At 41.3% G+C, this 19147-nt stretch overlaps 2 protein-coding genes across 5 annotated transcripts in view; one reads left to right on the forward strand and one right to left on the reverse strand.

The window, feature by feature from the left end:
- Positions 1–844: 844 nt before the first annotated feature.
- LOC310958005 (heterogeneous nuclear ribonucleoprotein C-like) lies at positions 845–9438 on the reverse strand. Of its 3 annotated transcripts, none has more exons than XM_083928784.1 (9): positions 9311–9438; positions 7411–7513; positions 5516–5781; positions 4548–4620; positions 4293–4343; positions 3828–3997; positions 2938–3051; positions 2581–2744; positions 845–1441 (listed from the first exon to the last, which is right to left on the reverse strand). In XM_083928784.1, exons 2-9 carry the CDS (start codon positions 7413–7415, stop codon positions 1331–1333), a joined length of 954 nt encoding a protein of 317 aa, XP_083784910.1. In that variant the 5' UTR covers positions 7416–7513; positions 9311–9438; the 3' UTR covers positions 845–1330. The 3 variants fall into 3 exon arrangements, with proteins under 3 accessions (XP_083784910.1, XP_083784908.1, XP_083784909.1); XM_083928782.1 differs by having other exon boundaries at positions 4293–4346; XM_083928783.1 differs by lacking the exon at positions 9311–9438 and having other exon boundaries at positions 4293–4346; positions 7411–9285.
- Positions 9439–14064: 4626 nt separating this feature from the next.
- The window catches only part of glis1a (GLIS family zinc finger 1a), a 47481-nt gene continuing 42398 nt past the window's right edge, over positions 14065–19147 (forward strand). For both annotated transcript variants that reach the window (XM_083927898.1, XM_083927900.1), the window contains exon 1: positions 14065–14178. The gene's annotated coding sequence lies outside the window, so the exon portion shown is untranslated. The remainder of the gene's footprint in view (positions 14179–19147) is intronic.

Raw genomic sequence — 19147 nt, forward strand, 5'->3', positions numbered from 1 at the left:
AGCAACCCTGCGGTTCCCAGCCCAGTCACCTATGGACTGAGCTACTGCCGCCCCATTACTGTAAACTGTCACTTTGTTATACATCTGTAGCGTTGGCCATTGTTTCTAACAATTAAAACATTATAACTAAAGTTAACTATGAAAGAAATGACTACACTCTGGAGCAGTCAAGCTGTAAAGAAACAGTTTTGCAATAATACCGAACTGTGGCTGGCAGGTAAAATGCGTCATCCACAAGTCTGGAAGGTGGGCGGTTCAGTCCCCAGCTCCTCCAGTCCAAATGCTGAAGTGGGAGAGATATTGAACCCCAAATGTGAGAATAAGATTAGATCCTGATGAGCAGGTGGCACTTGCATGTGTATGAATGTGTAATGGGTGAATGTGGCGTGTGCTTTGAGTGATTGGAAGATAGATAAAAATGATCAGATCTGATATTAGAACACCATGGGTGCACAGCTGTGGCAAATACTGAGGGTCAAAGTTGAACAAGGAAGAGTGTCTATAAGTTATGGCAGTTAATCCCAACTGCCTCTGCCCCGCCTGGCCCAGGGGTCCGCTTACAACCAGGAAGGTCGTCTGACAGCTCGAGCTTGTTGCCACACACCCTTGAATTTGTTTTGAGATATTAGATCTGTTACTTTGAATATTTGTGGTTAGCGGCCAAAGCTACAAAATTAATTACCAAGTTGTGATAAACCTTAGAATTCCCGTAGGCGCTCAAGTACTTTTTGTTTTTCATTTTTGTTAAAGATTTAACTGGTTTTCAACTCATTTAGTTGGTTTCTTTGTAAGAAAAAGAACTATTGCTGTCGTTTATGTGAAAGAGCAACAAGACATTCTTCCATTTTAATATTTTATTGCAATTTATTCCTTTACAGTTAAACTGAATAGTATAAAAAAAAAACAGACAAACATACAGACACACAAGGTCAAACAAACACATTGAACCTAAAAACGTCTTATGTAGCTGAATTTTGTCCTCGCATTAAGAGATGTCCGTCGAGCTGTCGTCTCTGAGAACATTAACAGTCCATGTTTCCAGCAACGACGCAGTAAAAACACAAACTGAAACCTACAGCTAGTTATTCCTGTTACAGCAACACTGGACAACTGGCCAAAGGAACCAAACAAAAACAAAAAAACAGCTTTAGGGACAATGGGACAACAGAGAGTGTGCTCCATGCACGTGTGTGTGTACGTGTGTGTATATGTGTGTGTGTGTGTGTGTGTACGTGCGTGTCTTTCGTATCTACATCATGAGTGTTAAAACAGGAGTCCGAGTTCCTTCTGGAAGCTGTGTGTACGCTGCGTGCGTCGGTTAGGTCCACGCCTACGAGTCGTCTTCGCCGTTGACACTGTCGCCGTCGTCGTCGCCTTCCACATGCTCTCCTTCCTCCTCCTCGTCATCGTCCTCTTCGTCCTCCCTCTCTTGACTCTTCACCTGCAGGTCGATTGAGTGAAAGACGATTTAGTGATGAAATGTGAAGGTTGTGTAACAAAAGCAGCGGGGCTTAATGTGAAGCCTGAGTGGCTCTTCAGGCACTTCCTGAGCACAATGGTAAACTTTACATCAGCGTTCAAATTGTGTTTGTGGAGGGATTACTGTAGATAATACTGTGTTGAAATGTATCTACATTAGTAAACTAATTAACTCATTACTATAGCCTGACTGACACAAGATATTTGAGGTTGACATGATTCAGCCAACGATACATCAGCCGATAGCATTTAAAACTAGAATTACAGCCTTGCATTTGGATGCAGTTATTGACGTCCACATATGCGTTTTGTGAGGTCACAGTGACCTTGACCGTTGTCCTCCAACATGCAATCAGTTCATCCTTGAGTCCAAGTGCACATTTGTGCCACATTTGAAGAAAATCCCTCAAGCTGTGATATTGTGCTCACAAGACTGAGACTGACGGAAAACATAGCAGCTGTCGCCCTGTGGAGAACTGAACACGGCACATACTGAGGGTGCCGGCCAGTGCTTTCTGATGGACAAACTATGCAATGTGACACGTTTTTAAATGACCTCAAACCAAATTTATAGCGCTGAAATTGGCTTTTTCTTTTCCTGTTAGTGTATTTGCAATGAGTTAAGAGTGGCCGATAGATCAGCCTGAAGGATTTCATTGTAGCTCTAGTTAATTTTTTTTTCTTGGGTCAGGTGATTAATCTTTTGTCATATTGCATATAAAAAAATACTCATCACAATTAGCCAGAGCCCTGGGTGACATTTTTTAAAAAGGACTTGTTTTGTTTACAATTCAAAGCCTAAAAGGTTATTACATCCAAGCAGCCAATTCTCAGATTAGAGAAGCTATGCTACCCACACTAAGCAGGTTGAAAATTGGCAGAGTTTCCCTTTAATGGACCTTGTTATCTCTCTGGGCTTAAATGGAGTGGGCTGGACTATGTAATCCACCTCAGACATAGGTCAAACTAAACTGTTTTAAAATAAAGAACCATAATATACCAATGTACTAGTTTGCCAGCACTGGTTAACAATATCAAATTAATGCATTTTCAGTCTTTGATGCAAAGAACAAAAGCAAAATAAAAGCACGGCATTGGCACCTCTTCCTCCTCCAGCAGGTCTCCCTCGTCGTCCTCGTCGTCTTCCTCCTCGTCCGAGTCGTTTATCACCTGGTTTTCCCTGTCTCTCTTCAAACCATCATCCTTCTTGTTGCTAGTGTGTGGAGGTGAGGTCACTTCGCCCGGCTCTGTTTTTATTCCCTTAGCTTCTGCCAAAAATTCGGAAATCAGAGTCAGAGAAACCGTGGCTCTGTGCAACCCATCTGGTCAAATACTAGCGCACCGACTGCATTTGTTTGTGGTTTTGTATTTTACCAAGAGGAATACAGATGGATGGAAGCAGGAGTCAGACCCTCTTCTCCACTGCCTATTAAAACATACTGTGTTTCCAAACGCTACCTGACTTCTTGCTGTGGTCCTTCTCCATGTGCTCCAGGCTATCCAGCAGGTCGTCCACTTTGCTTTTGATTTGGGTCAACTCCCGCTTGATGGTCTGCAGCTCGTCCACTTTCACTGCAGAGAAAACGGAGGGAGTACATGTGTTAGAAAGACTTCTGAATAAGCTCAGTCAAAAATAGGATGCACACTTTATGTGTCCGAAAACTGTAAAAAATCCCCTTTTGAGAACCCGAGGTGAAGTTTTAAAATGGCATTTGCCTTTTGTCCAAACAAAGAAATTTAACAGTGATATGACGGAAGAAGAAAAGCAACAAATCCTCACACTGAAACCAGAGGATTTTGGCCATTTTGCTTCCTGACTAAACAGTTATTTGATTATTATCAGAATCGTTGCTGGTTAATTTGACAGTTAATTTTCTGACGATAGATTTAGAGCTTAATCAATTGGTCAAACAATTCGTCAGTGGCAGTTGATTTTGTCTGGATAACAATGAAAATAACTACGTTTGAAAGCAAAGACATGAAATAGAGACGCAAGACATTTACATTAAAGAAACTCAGCTGACGTCTGAGTTTTTGTTTGATAATTAACGACTGATTATCAAAACTTTGTTGTGTCCACCACAGCTCCCAATTCATTTAAGGCAAACAGTATGATGTCCTGTATCCTGATACTTGAACTTCAAGCCACTCAAAGTAAAGAGATGACTACATGCATATGGTTTTGCCAGATTTCATTTTTTGACTGTTGTACCACTTTGTTACTCATAAAAGCCAAGATGGTGCTAGGATTCATTTTTCCTTTACAAGTAAAAAAATACCCCTCTAGCGTTTTCTGCACCCCTCCCTAATTTCCCAGAATGGATCGATGAAGCACCAGATAATCTTACTTGTTCTGGACGATGAAGTCCTCTGACTGCTCTTGGAGGAAGAAAAGCTGCTCTTGGTTCGTCGGCTGCTTCCTCCGCTCAGGCTGACCCGCGGGCGCTTGGATGGGATGATGGCCCGCGACAAGGGGGGAGGAGGAGGAGCGGGTACACGGGACGGGTACGAGTACATTCTGGTACCAAACACAGAACGATATTAAACGATTTACAGGGTCTGGTGGTGGACTAAAGACTGTTTCATTCCATGAGGTCAAAAGTAGTTGATAACATGCCACCTTCTCTTAAAGAACCTCATGCATTACTTTCAACATTAACAAAACACTATCTTTATTCACAGTCTAAAGCACTGTGAGTGCACAAGCAGCAGTGACAGGATGAAGTTCAGGAAATAGAAACTACTGTCTGACGAGTGAGAGAAAAATGTAGTTTGTCACTCTTAAAACTGAGACACGGAAACATTTTACTCACCTGTCGTAATAATCTCTCTGAAAGTCATAGTCGAGTTCAAATGAGGAACTGCTGCTATGGAGGGAAAAAACAAGGGTGCATGTGAGGAAACATGGAGATATCATCAACTCTTTATACAAGTCTGTCCTAAAGTCAGCTGAGCTTTTAGATTTATGTTTATTTGTGATACTTTTGCCTTTTGTTGACAGGCACACTTGGTGTTCTTCTTGAGGTGTTAACAGCTGTAACGTTGTTACTAGTATCATTGTGACTGACCTGTACATGTCCCCAGCTGAGCGTTTGGTGGTTTTTGATCTGTGGGGTTTCGGTTCTCCAGCCAGGTTGATATCTGAGAAAAAACAAACATAAAAAACTGATCAGTGAGAAAGTGATGCAGAGGATCCTTCGAACTGGTAATAAAGATTGACAGATGTGTATAAATTAATTCTACATGCACTTTAGTGGAGATCACTCAGGAAAAAAAGCCGTAAAAAGCCGTGAAAGTGCACCAGACTGGATGTGTCCGGATACGGCCAATAATCGAATGGCGTCCGACTGTTGACACTGAGGTTAGTTTGGTCACCAACCATAATCAAGTGTCCAGAAACATAATGGCCCTCATTTATCAAACAAACGTACGGCAGAAAAACGTGCGTACGACCATTTCCTGGCAAACTTTGGCATTTATCAATTTGGACGTGAGCGGGAGCTACGATCTACTCTCACGTCTGGTCTGAGATCGTGTACGCACATTTCAGGTTGACTGCCTCCATTATTCTTTTCCAATAGCGTTTCTATGGGCCCCTTTTATTCCACTCTTAAGACTGACAAAAAGCACATCCGACCAAATCTGCAGTAAACACTCCACCTCCGCATCACACGAACATGAACCTTTCGCCGCCATTGTTTTAAATGTCCGCACATGGTCCGTCTTTTTTTTCTTCTATGGCCCAACAGGCGCACATAAAATGACATCAGAGCTGCCGTAGGCCTAGTACTCGTACAAGTACGCACGCTCGTGCTCGTACATGAGTAAACCCCTCCCAAACGGGCCGTGGTCGACAAGCCAGACCTAGGCGCGGTACGGTTGCACTCACACTGGTCAAACGAAGTAGACTTTACCCGTGAAACCTGTTTGGGCACGGTACGGATGAAACTGTCCTATTGACACAGTAGATAGATAAGAACAACTTTAACATTTATTTAAATAATATATATATTTTTTTTTTAAATCGGGATCTTACCAAGAACTTGACCCACGATCATCCTCCCGTCCTCCCCGTCGACAGCAGATCGGGCGTTCCTCTCATTGGCGAACTGAACGAAGGCGTAGCCCTTGTGAACAGAGCAGCCGACGATCTTGCCGTATTTGGAGAAGATGGCCTCGACATCCCCCTTGGTGACCAGCAGGGTGTTAAGGTTGCCGATGAAGACCCGAGAGTTGAGGGAGCGTGGGTCGGTCTTGTTGGTGACGTTGCTGGCCATGAGGCTGGAGGATGTGGGTGAACGACTAAGCAGGAAGACACACAGACACGAGTCCCAGATTTAGATTTAGTGGCATAATAAGTTACAGTCACCCCTCTGAACTACTGCTGCTATCGCTGAATCAAATACGGCAGAGTCTACCCAGCTGTGATGACCGTGAATCAGGACAACAGCGTACACGGTCAGCAGGAAATTAAAACGTTTAAATCAGAAATTGGCATGTGGTGGCGCGAAAGGAGGGAACCACTGGAAGTTAAAGGTTGATGAGGCCATTCTTAGGATCAACAGTAGATATGTCCAAACCTGTCCTAAAGTTGCTTTCAAATTACTTCTTACATAAAGTGCCACATTTTATGCCTTTTTCAATAACCAACAACTCCCAGTCTAATAATAATTGATTTCTCGTTTGGCATCACATACATACAAAACAAATAATAGAATAAAGGAATAATCATCCACATTTGAGGCCTGTAACAAACACTCATCCACCCGTTTTTGAGACCACAGTACGGCACCAGGATGACACTGGCTCACTGAATTCTGGATTTTAGTCCTTAAAAATAAAAAAGGTGCATTTGTGCATTTACTAAGAACTAAACAGTAGCATAGAGTTTGTATATTCCCAGTATATGAAGTGTGGTGCTGCTCTGATCAAGTGGCTACAATAAGAGTTTTGCATACCACACTATTATATTTCATCATTTAACTATGGAGATACTTATTGAGCTGTACAGGAGGTTAAACATTAGCAGGATTTTAATGCATTTCAATAACTGGTGGTATATTTAAGGCACATTAAGTGAGCTTTAATGTCCTTTACGGTTCATGTTTAAGACTTTATATGGGCAACAGACAACCATAGTTGTGTCATTAAAGCTTTAACAAAAACCACAGGATGTTTCTGTGCATTTCTATTCTGACGACGGAGAAACGTGAGAATAGTGATATTTCTGAGCTGTTTTTCAACTGACAAAAAGTCTCACACGCTTTCAAGGAATTCAAAGACACTGACATTTTTAACTGCCAAGTGTCCTTGTAAGGAACGCCACATTTCAACTTGTTGACATTTTTGAGATGACCGTAATTCACTTGGTTCAACTCAAGGTGACCACCCTTTACCTCCACCTGAGTGACAGACACGTTTTGGGGACTTACAGTAGAACTTGAGGCGTGTCAAAATGCTAGCCTTACATTTTCCAAAAATACTCAACAGTACTTTAATGCAATATTCATTACCAGAATTTTTGGCTGACTCTGCTGGAGCTTTTGTAGAGTACTAAATTAGGAGAGGGCGACCGTTTTGGGGGCTTAGTCAGATGGATAGGATGGTGACGCAGGCAGAAACAATTACTGTTCATTTCACTCAGCAGGAGCAGTCATTTGTGTTCGTGAAAACAGTTTAATTTGGCTGTAAAGCACCACCGTGATATTATGATCCGATATGCGCCATTAAATCAATATACTGTATTTGCCATTGGACAAAGGCTGTGTGTACCTCAGTTCGTGCAGCAGACCAGTTCTACTCTCATTATTCAATAAACTAAAATTCAGAGCTGGGAACTGAACCTTGATAAAGCAAACATGAAAACAGAAGTGGCATCAACAGTAGCCCCTCCCACCCCGCCTGACAGGGGGTCAGTCATTCATCACTCACTCCATAGCGTCTGTGTGCAGGGCTGTCGTCTGTCTGATGTTTGACACTGTGGGCTGGGATCAGTTTGGGCTGGTGTCTCGACCTTCGCCCCTCACGATTTATACTGAGGTGACAGAAAACATACCTCAGTCAAGCTGAGCAGGGTTATCTTATACCAAGTCTTACCTGGTTGGAGTGTGCACAGGAGTTTAATAAAACACCTCTTAGGTGTCTAATAAAACCCTGTTACATCTAACCACTTTGGGACTACAACCTTACCCTAATGCTATCTAATATCTAGTCTAATATTCTGTTAAACATAAGCTGTGAGAATGGAGAGAATACAGTACACATCCAAGTTTAAGAGAAACAAATTGAAACCTTTACATTCATATCACTGACGGGGCAGAAAAGTGTACTGTGTAGGCCCTAGTCCACATAGGCCCTTGTTTATTGAGCTCTAATGAAACCTTGTTTACAATTTAAAAGACAATCTACACTATAATCAGTGTAGGTAAAGCCATTTAGAGTGTAATGGAAACAGAGGATCAACTTTAGACACCAAAAACCTTAAAATTATGTGAACATATCAAAGGCATTTTCATACTTTGACAAAGCATCAAGTCAAATTTAATATACTGCGGTGGCTTGGCAGGTATGATAAGCAGCCTTATTAAATATCATATAGTCCAAGCATGGGTTGTCCCATTTATATCATGGTTCTTAAACAAGAAGGGATATCATTTTGATTCAGTTTAAATCGGGTTAGGAATTCCTGACTTCTACAATACGAATAACTCAATAAGGTTAAGTAGAAGACATTAAGGGACAATACATATTTCAGTAATATCACCAAGTAATGTGATTAATGCTGGGAGGCAGGATAACTTCATGCATGGCCTTGTGTATATGTCTTTTGAATGTATTAGTGTTTTCCACTTAAATGGAGGCCCAGCTATTTTATTCATGGGCTTCTGTCTGATGAAAGGACGCCATGGGGCTTGTGGGTGTACCTGTGGCCTAGGAGTGAATGTGAAGGCGTGCGTTGGTTTTGACAGACAAACAGCCATAATACTCAATCGGATCAGTAAACGTTTAATTAATAAAATGTGTATTTGTAACGTCATGTAACAAAACTGAGACCACTGACAGTCCAAAACATCCAAAATTAAAAATACTCCTCAGATTAAAAAAAAAGAAAAAAAAAAGAAAGGGGGAAAAATCTACTCCACAAAAAAGCAAACTGAGCCAGAAAAGCAAAATCTGGGTATTATCAAAAATTACCTAAACCATCCACAAACACCCGCCTGGAGCCCGACAGCGCCCCCGTCAGGCTTCAGTGTGAAACACAGGCCCTGCGCCAGCCTCGGGGGCTCATAGCCGGCTAGCATGGCTAACGTTAGCCAACCACCAATCGAAAAGCATAAGAAAAATACAGCAATCAGACCAGTTCCTCTGCTTGCAAAAAACAAAACCTGCAAAATTCTGATAAACGTGTCGTCGATAATCTGCATTGACTCAAGGATCGAGGAGAAGCTGCGACTATAAACCAAAAGGTAGCCTCTGACGCTGTTAGCTCGCGCTGAGGAGCGTGCAAAAAAACACACCAGTCCCGTCAAGGAAACTTCTTCACAATACACGTTACAAAAACAAAGCTACACAGACTTGGGGGGGAAAAATGGACGAAACTGTAGCTAAGATGCATCCAAAGCGTCGTGTTTCTAAAAACCTCAAGCAGCGTTCGTGTGTCGGGGGGAGGCTGAGCGTCAGTGAGCTACGCTAGCTAGCTCGCTAGCTAGCTAGCCAGCACATTATGTTCTGTCCACACGCAAAATAGAAAAAGCATCGTTGAAAAAAATCCCAAAAAAAGAAAAGAAAAAGGAAGGAAAAATGAAAAAATGTCTGGGAACAAAATACTCACCACGACCTTTAACGAGTAAAATGTCTTGCTTTCGGTAAAATCGGTCAAATATGTTACTTTAGGTCGGCCTTTTTTTTGTGCACAAGCGATTCGCTCCCCGAGCAGCGGACTAGCTTTCTTCAACCACCCAGCCAGCGCGCTGACGTCACTGGCGATGGCGCAGTACCGGATGTGGCTGCTGGGTTTGCGTCACAGCGTAGTCCGGGGGGGCGGGGTCACCAACAGCGCTATGACATAACGAACACAGCTCACCGCCGGTGGGGCCCGGTATATAAAACGTACTCACCTGTTGTCTTTGAAAACCAGTCCGCCCTGCCTCCCAACTGAATCCTCCAGAGATTTACGCCTCGACTCGTGTTTAAATTAGCTTTTGACTTTGTTTTTATTAAAAAAGCGCGAGTAAAATATGTAAATAATGTCAAAACAGTTCTCGTATCATGGTTTTTACTTCTCTTAGCGGGAAGAACCGTCAACAATAAGCTTGCGAATGGCTACGACTATTATTCTACGGTCCATGCTTTTCTCTTAAACACGGTGATTTTAAGACTTTTAATTACTTTGTGCTACATGAATATATTATCATAACGCAAACATTTAAAAATACGTGTGTGCCAAAACACAACGCACTGTTTCGGTGAATGGTGCACTTGTCCTCTTGTTGCTTTGAAGTTTTTTCTAAATAGTTGACATACCGTGCAACGAATTAGCAATCAGCCTAATAAGAGTCACACTGGCAGCTGTGAACACTTAGGAGTTCCTCTCTTCTGTGAGGTGTTTTCACCAATTCTTCCAACCACCCAAACAACCCGGACCTTTGCTAACCGTCTTTATTTATATTTAAATAAATACATTAAGTTTAACCCAATGAAATAAAGCCTTGGATTACAAAAAAGCAACAAAACCCTGTATAGGCCTACGTTAAATACTTTAAATCAGTTGGGTTACTAGTAAATAACTGGTATTTTTTTTATACACATCAATACAATTAAATAGTGTCATTTTTTGAAAGAGAGCACAAAGCAATAGCTCACTGATGTATTACCAGAAACAATCAGGAGGTGGCAGTGCAGTTATAAAGAAATAATAAATGATGGTGACACTGGAGATGTTTTTTATCAACTTTAAATTTACAAACCAAGAACTGAACAATCACAAGTGATGAGTGCTCATGCGCCACAAGAAAACCTCAAAGACAGCATAAAGGATTGCCCGCTCAGATTATACTCTACATACTGATCAGTCTTGTATGTCTTCAGTACTGTAGTGTGGTTTTGGTTTGATTACAGGATATGGGACAGCAGATGAACATGACGTCCTGTCCCTGCTTCATCTGAGGATCTAAACAGGTCTAATCAGCCAGATTAATTGAAAACACCTGTGTGTGTGTGCGCTCACAATTGAATACAATGCCTGTGTTGTCAGATGAGTCGTCGGCTTATCTCGCATGAACCTTTCTGACTTTGACTTGTCAAAATAAACCAATCTTAATTAGCACATTTGAGCACTTTTTAAGGTAACTCATGTGAATACGGCAGTAAAAGTAGCCTGTATGTGCACACAGGAAGTAAGGAGCAAACCAGCAACAGCTGTGCAGGCAGATGGCTAATGACAAAGAAAGAGAGGCGGATCAACAGAGGTGGGAAACTCCCTGAGGACATCTTGTGTACAGGTATTGTACAACACACCTTTTTCAAAGCACACATTTTGTCCTGTCATATAAGGATACGTGCAGTAAGTAACACAAACAGTGACTTAGTTGCATTAAGTGTCCCAATACGACAGCTTGCACAATACTGGGTCCCTGGAACTGGCACACTTCACTGTAATGCAGTCATTATCATATAAATAACAACAATAATAATAATACATCACATTTACAAAGTGCTTTTGCGGTTCTCAAAGACACCTGTGCTGTTCTTGTGTGTGTGATTCTTTAGAATAAAGAAATATCTGGGCATGACCCCTTGTCACAGGTTGAATGTCTTTGAGTTGAGAGCATTTCATCGAATGAAAGTTGGGTTTTTAGAGCCCTGGAGAAAATATTTTCTCTTTCTATTTCACAGCTTGTTAATTATATAGATCTACCTGTAGGTTGGAAGTTGTGTCAGTCATTTCAATCAAACGTTCTGTCTGTCTGTCATGTAAAATCATACAGATACAACTCTAGTGAGACGTAATAATAAAGATGTCAAAGCACAAGGGTAAATACCAGAATAACTGATGGCTGAGTTCCATTTAGCTGCTTCAGTTTTCAGGGTCCTGGTATCGTGCCTGTTGCATCGCTGTCACAGCTTAATGGTTTTCTCAAAAGTCAAAATGTCGACTGTGAAAAAAGGTCTCTTAATATTTCTGAATGACTTCATTGCACCTGAGGAGGAAAGGAGACAGACAAAGGATGGCAAGCAAAAGCGACCAAAACCAGCTGTTTTCTGTATCTAGTTAGGAGATTAATCCCCTACAATGTCCCAATTTTTCATGGAGAATATGTTCTTTTGTGAATTGTTTTCGCCCATCTGGTTCTGTTTTGAGCGCCGTCCCAGAGGACTTGTTTACAGCTCTGTGCATCATAACGTGAATCAGAATTACAACTCTGACTTGCAGTTTCACTGTGTAATCAGATACGCAGATAAAAGATTTCTGTGCTTCTTTTGTGTATTTATGTCGATCTTAACAGTGCGAGGAAGGGCCAGATGTTTGACAAGCTGTCATACAGTGTGTCCAAGTTCTGATGTGATTGGGACAAATGTGGGAGGGACAGGGAGTAAAGTTCACCTTATGGACGTGACAAGGGTAATATTAAGCATTTATTTTTACCTCAGTGTACATTATATGGTGCTGACAGTAATACCATAGGAAATTTTGCGAGCCAAAACCCAGACTATGGTCAGTTATACTGCACCACAAACACACTGTGTACAAAATTATAGGGATTCCACTGGAAATAATAATTACAATACATTATATTATATTGGTTTGGCAGATGCATTTTTCTAATGCAGCTTATAATCATTTTGCATACATTGGGAACAATTTGAGGTTCAATGTCTTGCTCAGTGTCAACTATCAGAATCATCCAGACAACAACTAAATGTACACCGTACTCTACGGGGGAATTGTTGGGTCTATGTAAATCATAAATAAGTCATAGAGTGTGGTCTATACTTACTCTGTAAAGTGTCCTGAGATTACTTTTGTTATGATTTGGCACTATAAATAAAATTGAATTGAATTGAAATGTACCTTGCTTTGTCACCGGGTGACTAGGTTCTCTCTGCAAGGGAGTTAAACAAACAAATGATTGCATGAGCCTGAACTTACTCCAGATAAATGCAGACAAAACTACGACTGTGTTTGTCACAATAGAGGGAAGGCTGAACGTTAGCCCTCAGATAAAATAACAAGTCAATCATCTTTAACAGACACGTCAAATCAGCTTGAAAGTCTGGATTCTATCATCTTTAACAGAAGAATCAGAGGATTCATGTCCAGGCAGGACTTTTCACTTCCAGCAGGTTAGATCACTGCAACAGTCTGTTCTCAGGTCTCACCGAATACATCACACCAGTTCTCAGAACTACTGGAGTACTGCTGCTTGTATATAAATCTCTCGATGGCTTGAGACCAAAATACATCTCTGTCTTTTACCATATGAACCCTCTCAGCCTCTCAGGTCATCAGGTAAAATGCTAGCACCTGTTCCAAGAGTGTAAACCAAACACGGGAGAACAACAGTAAGTAATTGATAAAATGTAATAAACTATTCAATTTGCAGTTATAAATGTTAAGAGTGCAAAACCTAAATGTACAAAAACAAAACATAAAAGGTACATATTAGCACGTCATCTATGATATTAAATGTTAGTTTCTTCAATAATCCTAATCTGTAGTTGTAAAGGTAATTAGATTTTAATAACCTGCACCAGCAGCCACTTTCCAGAAGGTCAGAGGTCAAACGGTCAATTGGAGGAGTAAGGAGCTAAACACCAGCCACAGCCTGGCAAACCAAAAGTGGTTTAATTAATGTGCATTAAAAGGCATGCTAAAGTGCCCTCTAGGAGCCAAAACGTGTGCTAAAGTGCCCTCTAGGAGCCAAAACCCGTGCTAAAGTGCCCTCTTGGAGCCAAAACCCGTGCTAAAGTGCTCTCTTGGAGCCAAAACCCGTGCTAAAGTGCTCTCTTGGAGCCAAAACCCGTGCTAAAGTGCCCTCTAGGAGCCAAAACCCGTGCTAAAGTGCTCTCTTGGAGCCAAAACCCGTGCTAAAGTGCCCTCTAGGAGCCAAAACCCGTGCTAAAGTGTCCTCTTGGCAGCCAAATGTGTGCTAAAGTGTCCTCTTGGCAGCCAAACGTGTGCTAAAGTGCTCTCTTCAGTGGCAAGGGCGCGCTATATGTGCCCTTTTTTTCCTTTTCGCCCCTGCCCTTCAAACAGTCTGTACACACCACTGTTATAAACGCTGAAGGTCGGAAAGTAGTACCAAAATCTTGTTGGGATTTTATTATTATATTATTATAACATATCACAGCTAAGCCCTAATGCTGAAAAGTGGGGATGATGTCATATTAACACATTATTGAGCTTCATAGATTAGAGACAAAAGTGATGTAGCCTGGTTCGGTTATGTATTATAAAGGCTTTCATTAAGTGGATTTAATTATCTGCAGGCTGCATCACATCCTGTGTTTAATAAGACTGCAAAAAAAAGTTTGCCTATGCGTGCGTGTGCGTGTGCGCGCGCTCAGCGGCACAGCAGATGCAGACGGTGAGCTCGCGGAGCAGAGCGCTGCTGTGACAGTGGGAAGCACAATCCGCGTGCAGGCAGCGCGAGGCAGAGACCTACTAACAAGCTGTGAGCTATGAGTGGACGCAAAACGGTAAGAGCAGCCCTCACACGGTTACCTGACTGGACTTCTGATGCCTAATACAGTCGTACTAAGCGTGTTGCCATAGTTACTTGGTGACAATGAAGACATTACCGCACGATTTGCGTTGTTGTTGTTGTTTTAGATAGATGCATGTGTTTTTACCACTCAGCTCAGTCAACACCACAACATCTGCATGATCTCTTTATTTTATTTATTAGATTTAAAGGATCCTCATCACTGTAAATGTCGGAGGCTGAAACACTCAAAGTGACTCCAGCTGGCGCATCCACCATTGTTTGGTAGATGTGCAAACATGTCAAGAGTTTATGATAAATGAGGAAAAACGCAGGAAAAATAGTTCTACAGTGTTGTTGAGAAATATCTTTATCAGGGTCTAATTGCACATCTTTATCGTTGATTACACAAAAACTTGTTTTGATTGTGCAACAAGGATTTGAGGAAGGCAATTAATAGATATGCTGCTCTATGTAGTGACCTCTTACCCAAATGTGATATTATTTTTTTCCCCTCTCTTATTACTTATGGGACTCTTCCTTTCCACTCCTCTGCACTGATTTATGTAATGTTGCTGGAATGAAAAGTGCTGCGCGGGGGGTGGAAATCTGGCTTTCTGGAAGCCAAACAGATGAGGAGGCTTGTTTTAATCATTAGTCTCATGGTATCACTGACACGGAGCTTGTGCTGGGGAATTGTGGTTTATACTCGCAGGCCTCTGCCAGCGCTCCCATTGCACAAAGGTGAGTGCTGAGTCACACTTAATTTCATCATTTAACTCATTTAATCTTCTATGTGTAACAATTAAACAACATTTGTACTGCTCTGTAGACTCGCACGAAATTACCTCAGCATGCCTTTGGGGGTAGCTGATCAGGTTGTTGATCAATACTCAGCGATTGTTTCACCAGATGCTCAGATTGTTTGTTCAAGTGCTCAGATGGAGCGTGGTTCTACGAGCAGGAGACAGCGGCCGGCCAAGATTTGTTTCGCCCTAAAGATCTTTCTTTGCCCTGGCAGTGTGTTCGCCTCCATTTCACACCAGGGGAAGAAAATAACATAAGCATTTCAAATTTAGTGGATTGTTTTCCTACGCTGACATTTCAAAATGCAAAAAAACAGTTTCAATGATTACAAGTGAAAGTACGAACCCCAAAAGAGAGTCCATTAGTTCTACAGGAGAGTTGTGAGGTTAATTAATTCATTCAGCGACTAAATGAAATGAGTCAGTTTGCCGCTGCATGTATTTACAATATGTGGCAAAAAAAACAAAAGGTGAGATGGGGGCACAGTACCAGGATATGTACAGTTTTATAAGAACCCTTTTTGATGCGTCGCTTTTGTTCAGTTTATTCTCAACCTAAAACAGTCGTTGAATCTGCTGAAGACTGTGAGAAGCTCAAATGCTTCGACGAGTAAGTGATATAAGAGTTAGTGTAAGTGATATGACCTTGAGTCATAAATGTCCTGTCCTTAGAAATAAGACAAGTTCGAACCCAAGGCCCACTTACAAGCTTTTGTCCTGAGCGGTCATTCTCACAATCTTCATCAGTGAGTGAACTGAGGAAAAAGCTGTAAATGGACCTTTTTTTTACAAATGATTGTATGAGCCACTGCTTAGGATCCTGACTTATCGCCTCTTCTCCTCAGTGCTCTGGTAACACAAGAAATGAAGGAAGAACATCTAAAAAAAACTATTAAATCATTATTTATAATGCAAAAGCTGATCTTCATTGTCTTACTTTATTTCTCTTGATAATGCAGGGCTACTTCTAATCTACCAAATGGTATAGAAAGTCTCCCCCCCCCCCTCTTTGAAAATGTTTTTTCTCCTGTTTCCACCCTCTAACATGACATTGACTATAGTTATGTGTACCTCTTCTCCGAGTTCTGAGATCCAAACGTATTCAGGCAGCTTTAGTTGGTACATCACTAATCCATTAACCGATCACTGTCTAATATGTGAAACACTATTCAACGGTGTACCGGCTTTGACACAACGAGTGACAGTTTACACACAACATAAACTAAACTAATAAAAGATCTTAAATACGTTTCTGGTCACTGATTTTAGTGACAGCATATTCCTCATCTGAGTCTGGGTATGGCTGACTCCAGGTTCAGGACACGTTAGCTCCACGGGCAGGCAGCTCGGGCTCTGTGTCCGTCCATAGATGGGGCTCCGCAGCCCCACCGCCTCCTGGCTGAAGCCAGATCAAACATGTAGGCCTGTGGCTGATTCTCTCCACTGTAACGCTATTTATTCTGTTTCACACTATTTTACAAGGTCAACCTCAGGGAGAAGCTTGAATGAAGTCACGGAAGAGTCTCAACCTAGAACAAGGCGATCTTCCAACCCCTTCCCTGAGATTTTTTAACTTTCTATTTGGGCAAACCATGTTTAACAATGTATTAATCGTAGCAGAGTAGTTTATACCTACTTACAAACATGTCTGGAGTGGGACTTTAAATGCTCCTAAATGGATTTGTTAGTGTTAAAAACATTCTGGATGAGCTGAAGATGCCTCTATGCTTTTACCTCACTAACATTTTTAAGGATTCAGGATTTTGTCTTGTATTTGAGTATTTTTAGACTAGTATTCCTACTTTTACTAAAGGATCAGAGTAAATCTTCCAGTTGGCATTTATTTTTTATTTTTTAACTACAGACAGAGCGATGCTAACAGTTTCCCTGTTTCCAGTCTCTATACTAAGCTAAGTGAAACTGCAGTTAATGCACAGATGTGTTAGAGGTATTGAGCTCATTTCACTCGTTTAACTATTTTAAACCGTCAATCTATTCCATTAAGCAGCAAACTTAAAAAAACACAAATGACAGTAAAGGAAAAACATGTAGAATAATTAAATGAATATCTCAATAGTAGGGAAACGTTACATCCCCTTCTTACTACATCCAGAAAGCCTGCTGACGGGAACCCCTGTTGAGACAAATTTTCTTCTCTTGTCAAATTTTAGTAAATTTGATTAAAATTTGAACATTTGGATGAACACACTTTATTACTGCAATTCCCTCTGGTGGCCAAAGGCGGTCATTTCAATTCACAGCTGACTCACTAAACAGGCTGCCCCTTTAATACTCTTGTTTATAAAGATGATGTAATGTATTTAATTAAGGGTTCAAATTCACTGACACACTGTGATCATGTGGGTCTTATTAGTGTTAGGAAAGAAACAAATTAGTTTCTCTACATAAATATTTGTTACCACGCAGAAAAACCCGGAGACTGAATTTGTCACATCCGATGTCATGCTGGTTTGAACTGCGCTTCAATGACAGGGGTCCGTGTTCACAGCGTGCGGATGAAATGGTTCGTCACTTGTTTTTCTCAGCGGCCCTGCCCCTACATACCTTTCACGGACATGCACAGTGATTGCCCTACGAGCAGAGCTCATTTTGGTTTGGTTCAGAAATATTATTCCTGGCTTAGAGGTGCATGCTCTTTTGCAACACCCAAGGGTGACACGGCTTGGTAATAGGACCCGCTGCAAGCATCAGAGGTAACTGTTTCAACATTGTTTCTGGTGTGTATTAACTGCAGGCCAATGTCTTTTTAAATCATGTTTACTCTGGGAAATTATTTCAAGTCCCAGAACTTTTCTTCTCAGCAAAGTCCCGTGAATTAGTAGGATTAAAAGTTCCAGTTAATACACGAAGGGTAGTTTATCTCTACATGATTATTATGAACTCCAGATTCTTGCTTTGGGTTATTTTCACAACAGTTGAATAGAAAACAAATGTATCACAGAGATGTGTGTGTGTATTTGTATGCAAGTGTGTGTAGCCTCTTGGGTTTGATTCCACATTTAGTTGCAAGCGAACGCTTCTTCTTCCTGGTTGAACGATTTGTTGGACAGTGGTTAAAGAAGCATTCAGATCTTTTAAGTAAAGTAGCAATTCCACAATATAAAACAACTACATTACAAGTTAACGAATTAGTAACCCCCCCCCCCCCCACACACACACACACACACACACACTCTTTTTTAAGTGGGGTGAATGTGGGGACGGAGATGTTCAGAGGGAGATAACAGGCAGGTGGAGGTGAGAGTAGATGCTACATAGAAGTACTTTACATCATCTGAAAGCTTGTAACCTGAAGATTAATTTGAGATGCAACTCAGGACTGTGTCAGTTGTTCTAGTCACTCATCTAAAGTCATAATTCATTTATTACTGATTAAGTGTGTGAGGGCTCAGAGCATCATGATTGGCGTTTATGATGCCCAGTCTCCTGCTCTATTATTTCTCATTAGTAACAACAATGTTTGAGTTGAATTGGTTTTTCAAACACTTTTGCTGTGGAAAATGCTCAGAAACCCACGTATTGTCGATATACATTGGAAAGCCAAACATCATAAATTGCCTAAGGTCTTTAGTTTGTGGTTGTAAAGTTTCATAAGGCTGTGATTATCCTAGAGGTTACAACAGCTCGTTTTATACAGTGAGCTCAAGTTTCACAAAGTGCTCTCACTACAATAAAAATTGCGACTCTGGGGATTAACATCATCAAACATGAATTCAATTGAATCCACAAGAGTCTCAGCTGTCCAGTCAAACCCAATTCATGCAATTTCAAGAAATGTTGAAGTACTCCATTTTAGAAAAGGCGAAAAATAAGGGGTTTTCGCCCCAACCTAGCTGGGATTATCATAAAGTGGGCATTTATTTGGGCAAGACACTTGGGTACTCGATACCCATTTTCATTAATATATTTTGAGGTCAGAGGTCAGCGAACCCCATTAAAAATGGCCTTGCCAGTTTTTCCCTCACCAAAGTTTTTCCGCCTTTCTGACAAGCTAGCGAGTAATGCTTGGTACCAACTGATGCTTTAGGTTGTCCGGTTTCAGATGATACCATCTTCTTCACTATTGCTCTAAAATTCAGTCCACTGCAGCCTCTGAAAGAAAATGTCAGCAAAGCCGTCAGCAGGCCGTCCGTACAA

This window comes from Echiichthys vipera (assembly GCF_963691815.1).
Source record: "Echiichthys vipera genome assembly, chromosome: 15".
Classification (NCBI taxonomy): Eukaryota; Metazoa; Chordata; class Actinopteri; order Perciformes; family Trachinidae; genus Echiichthys; species Echiichthys vipera.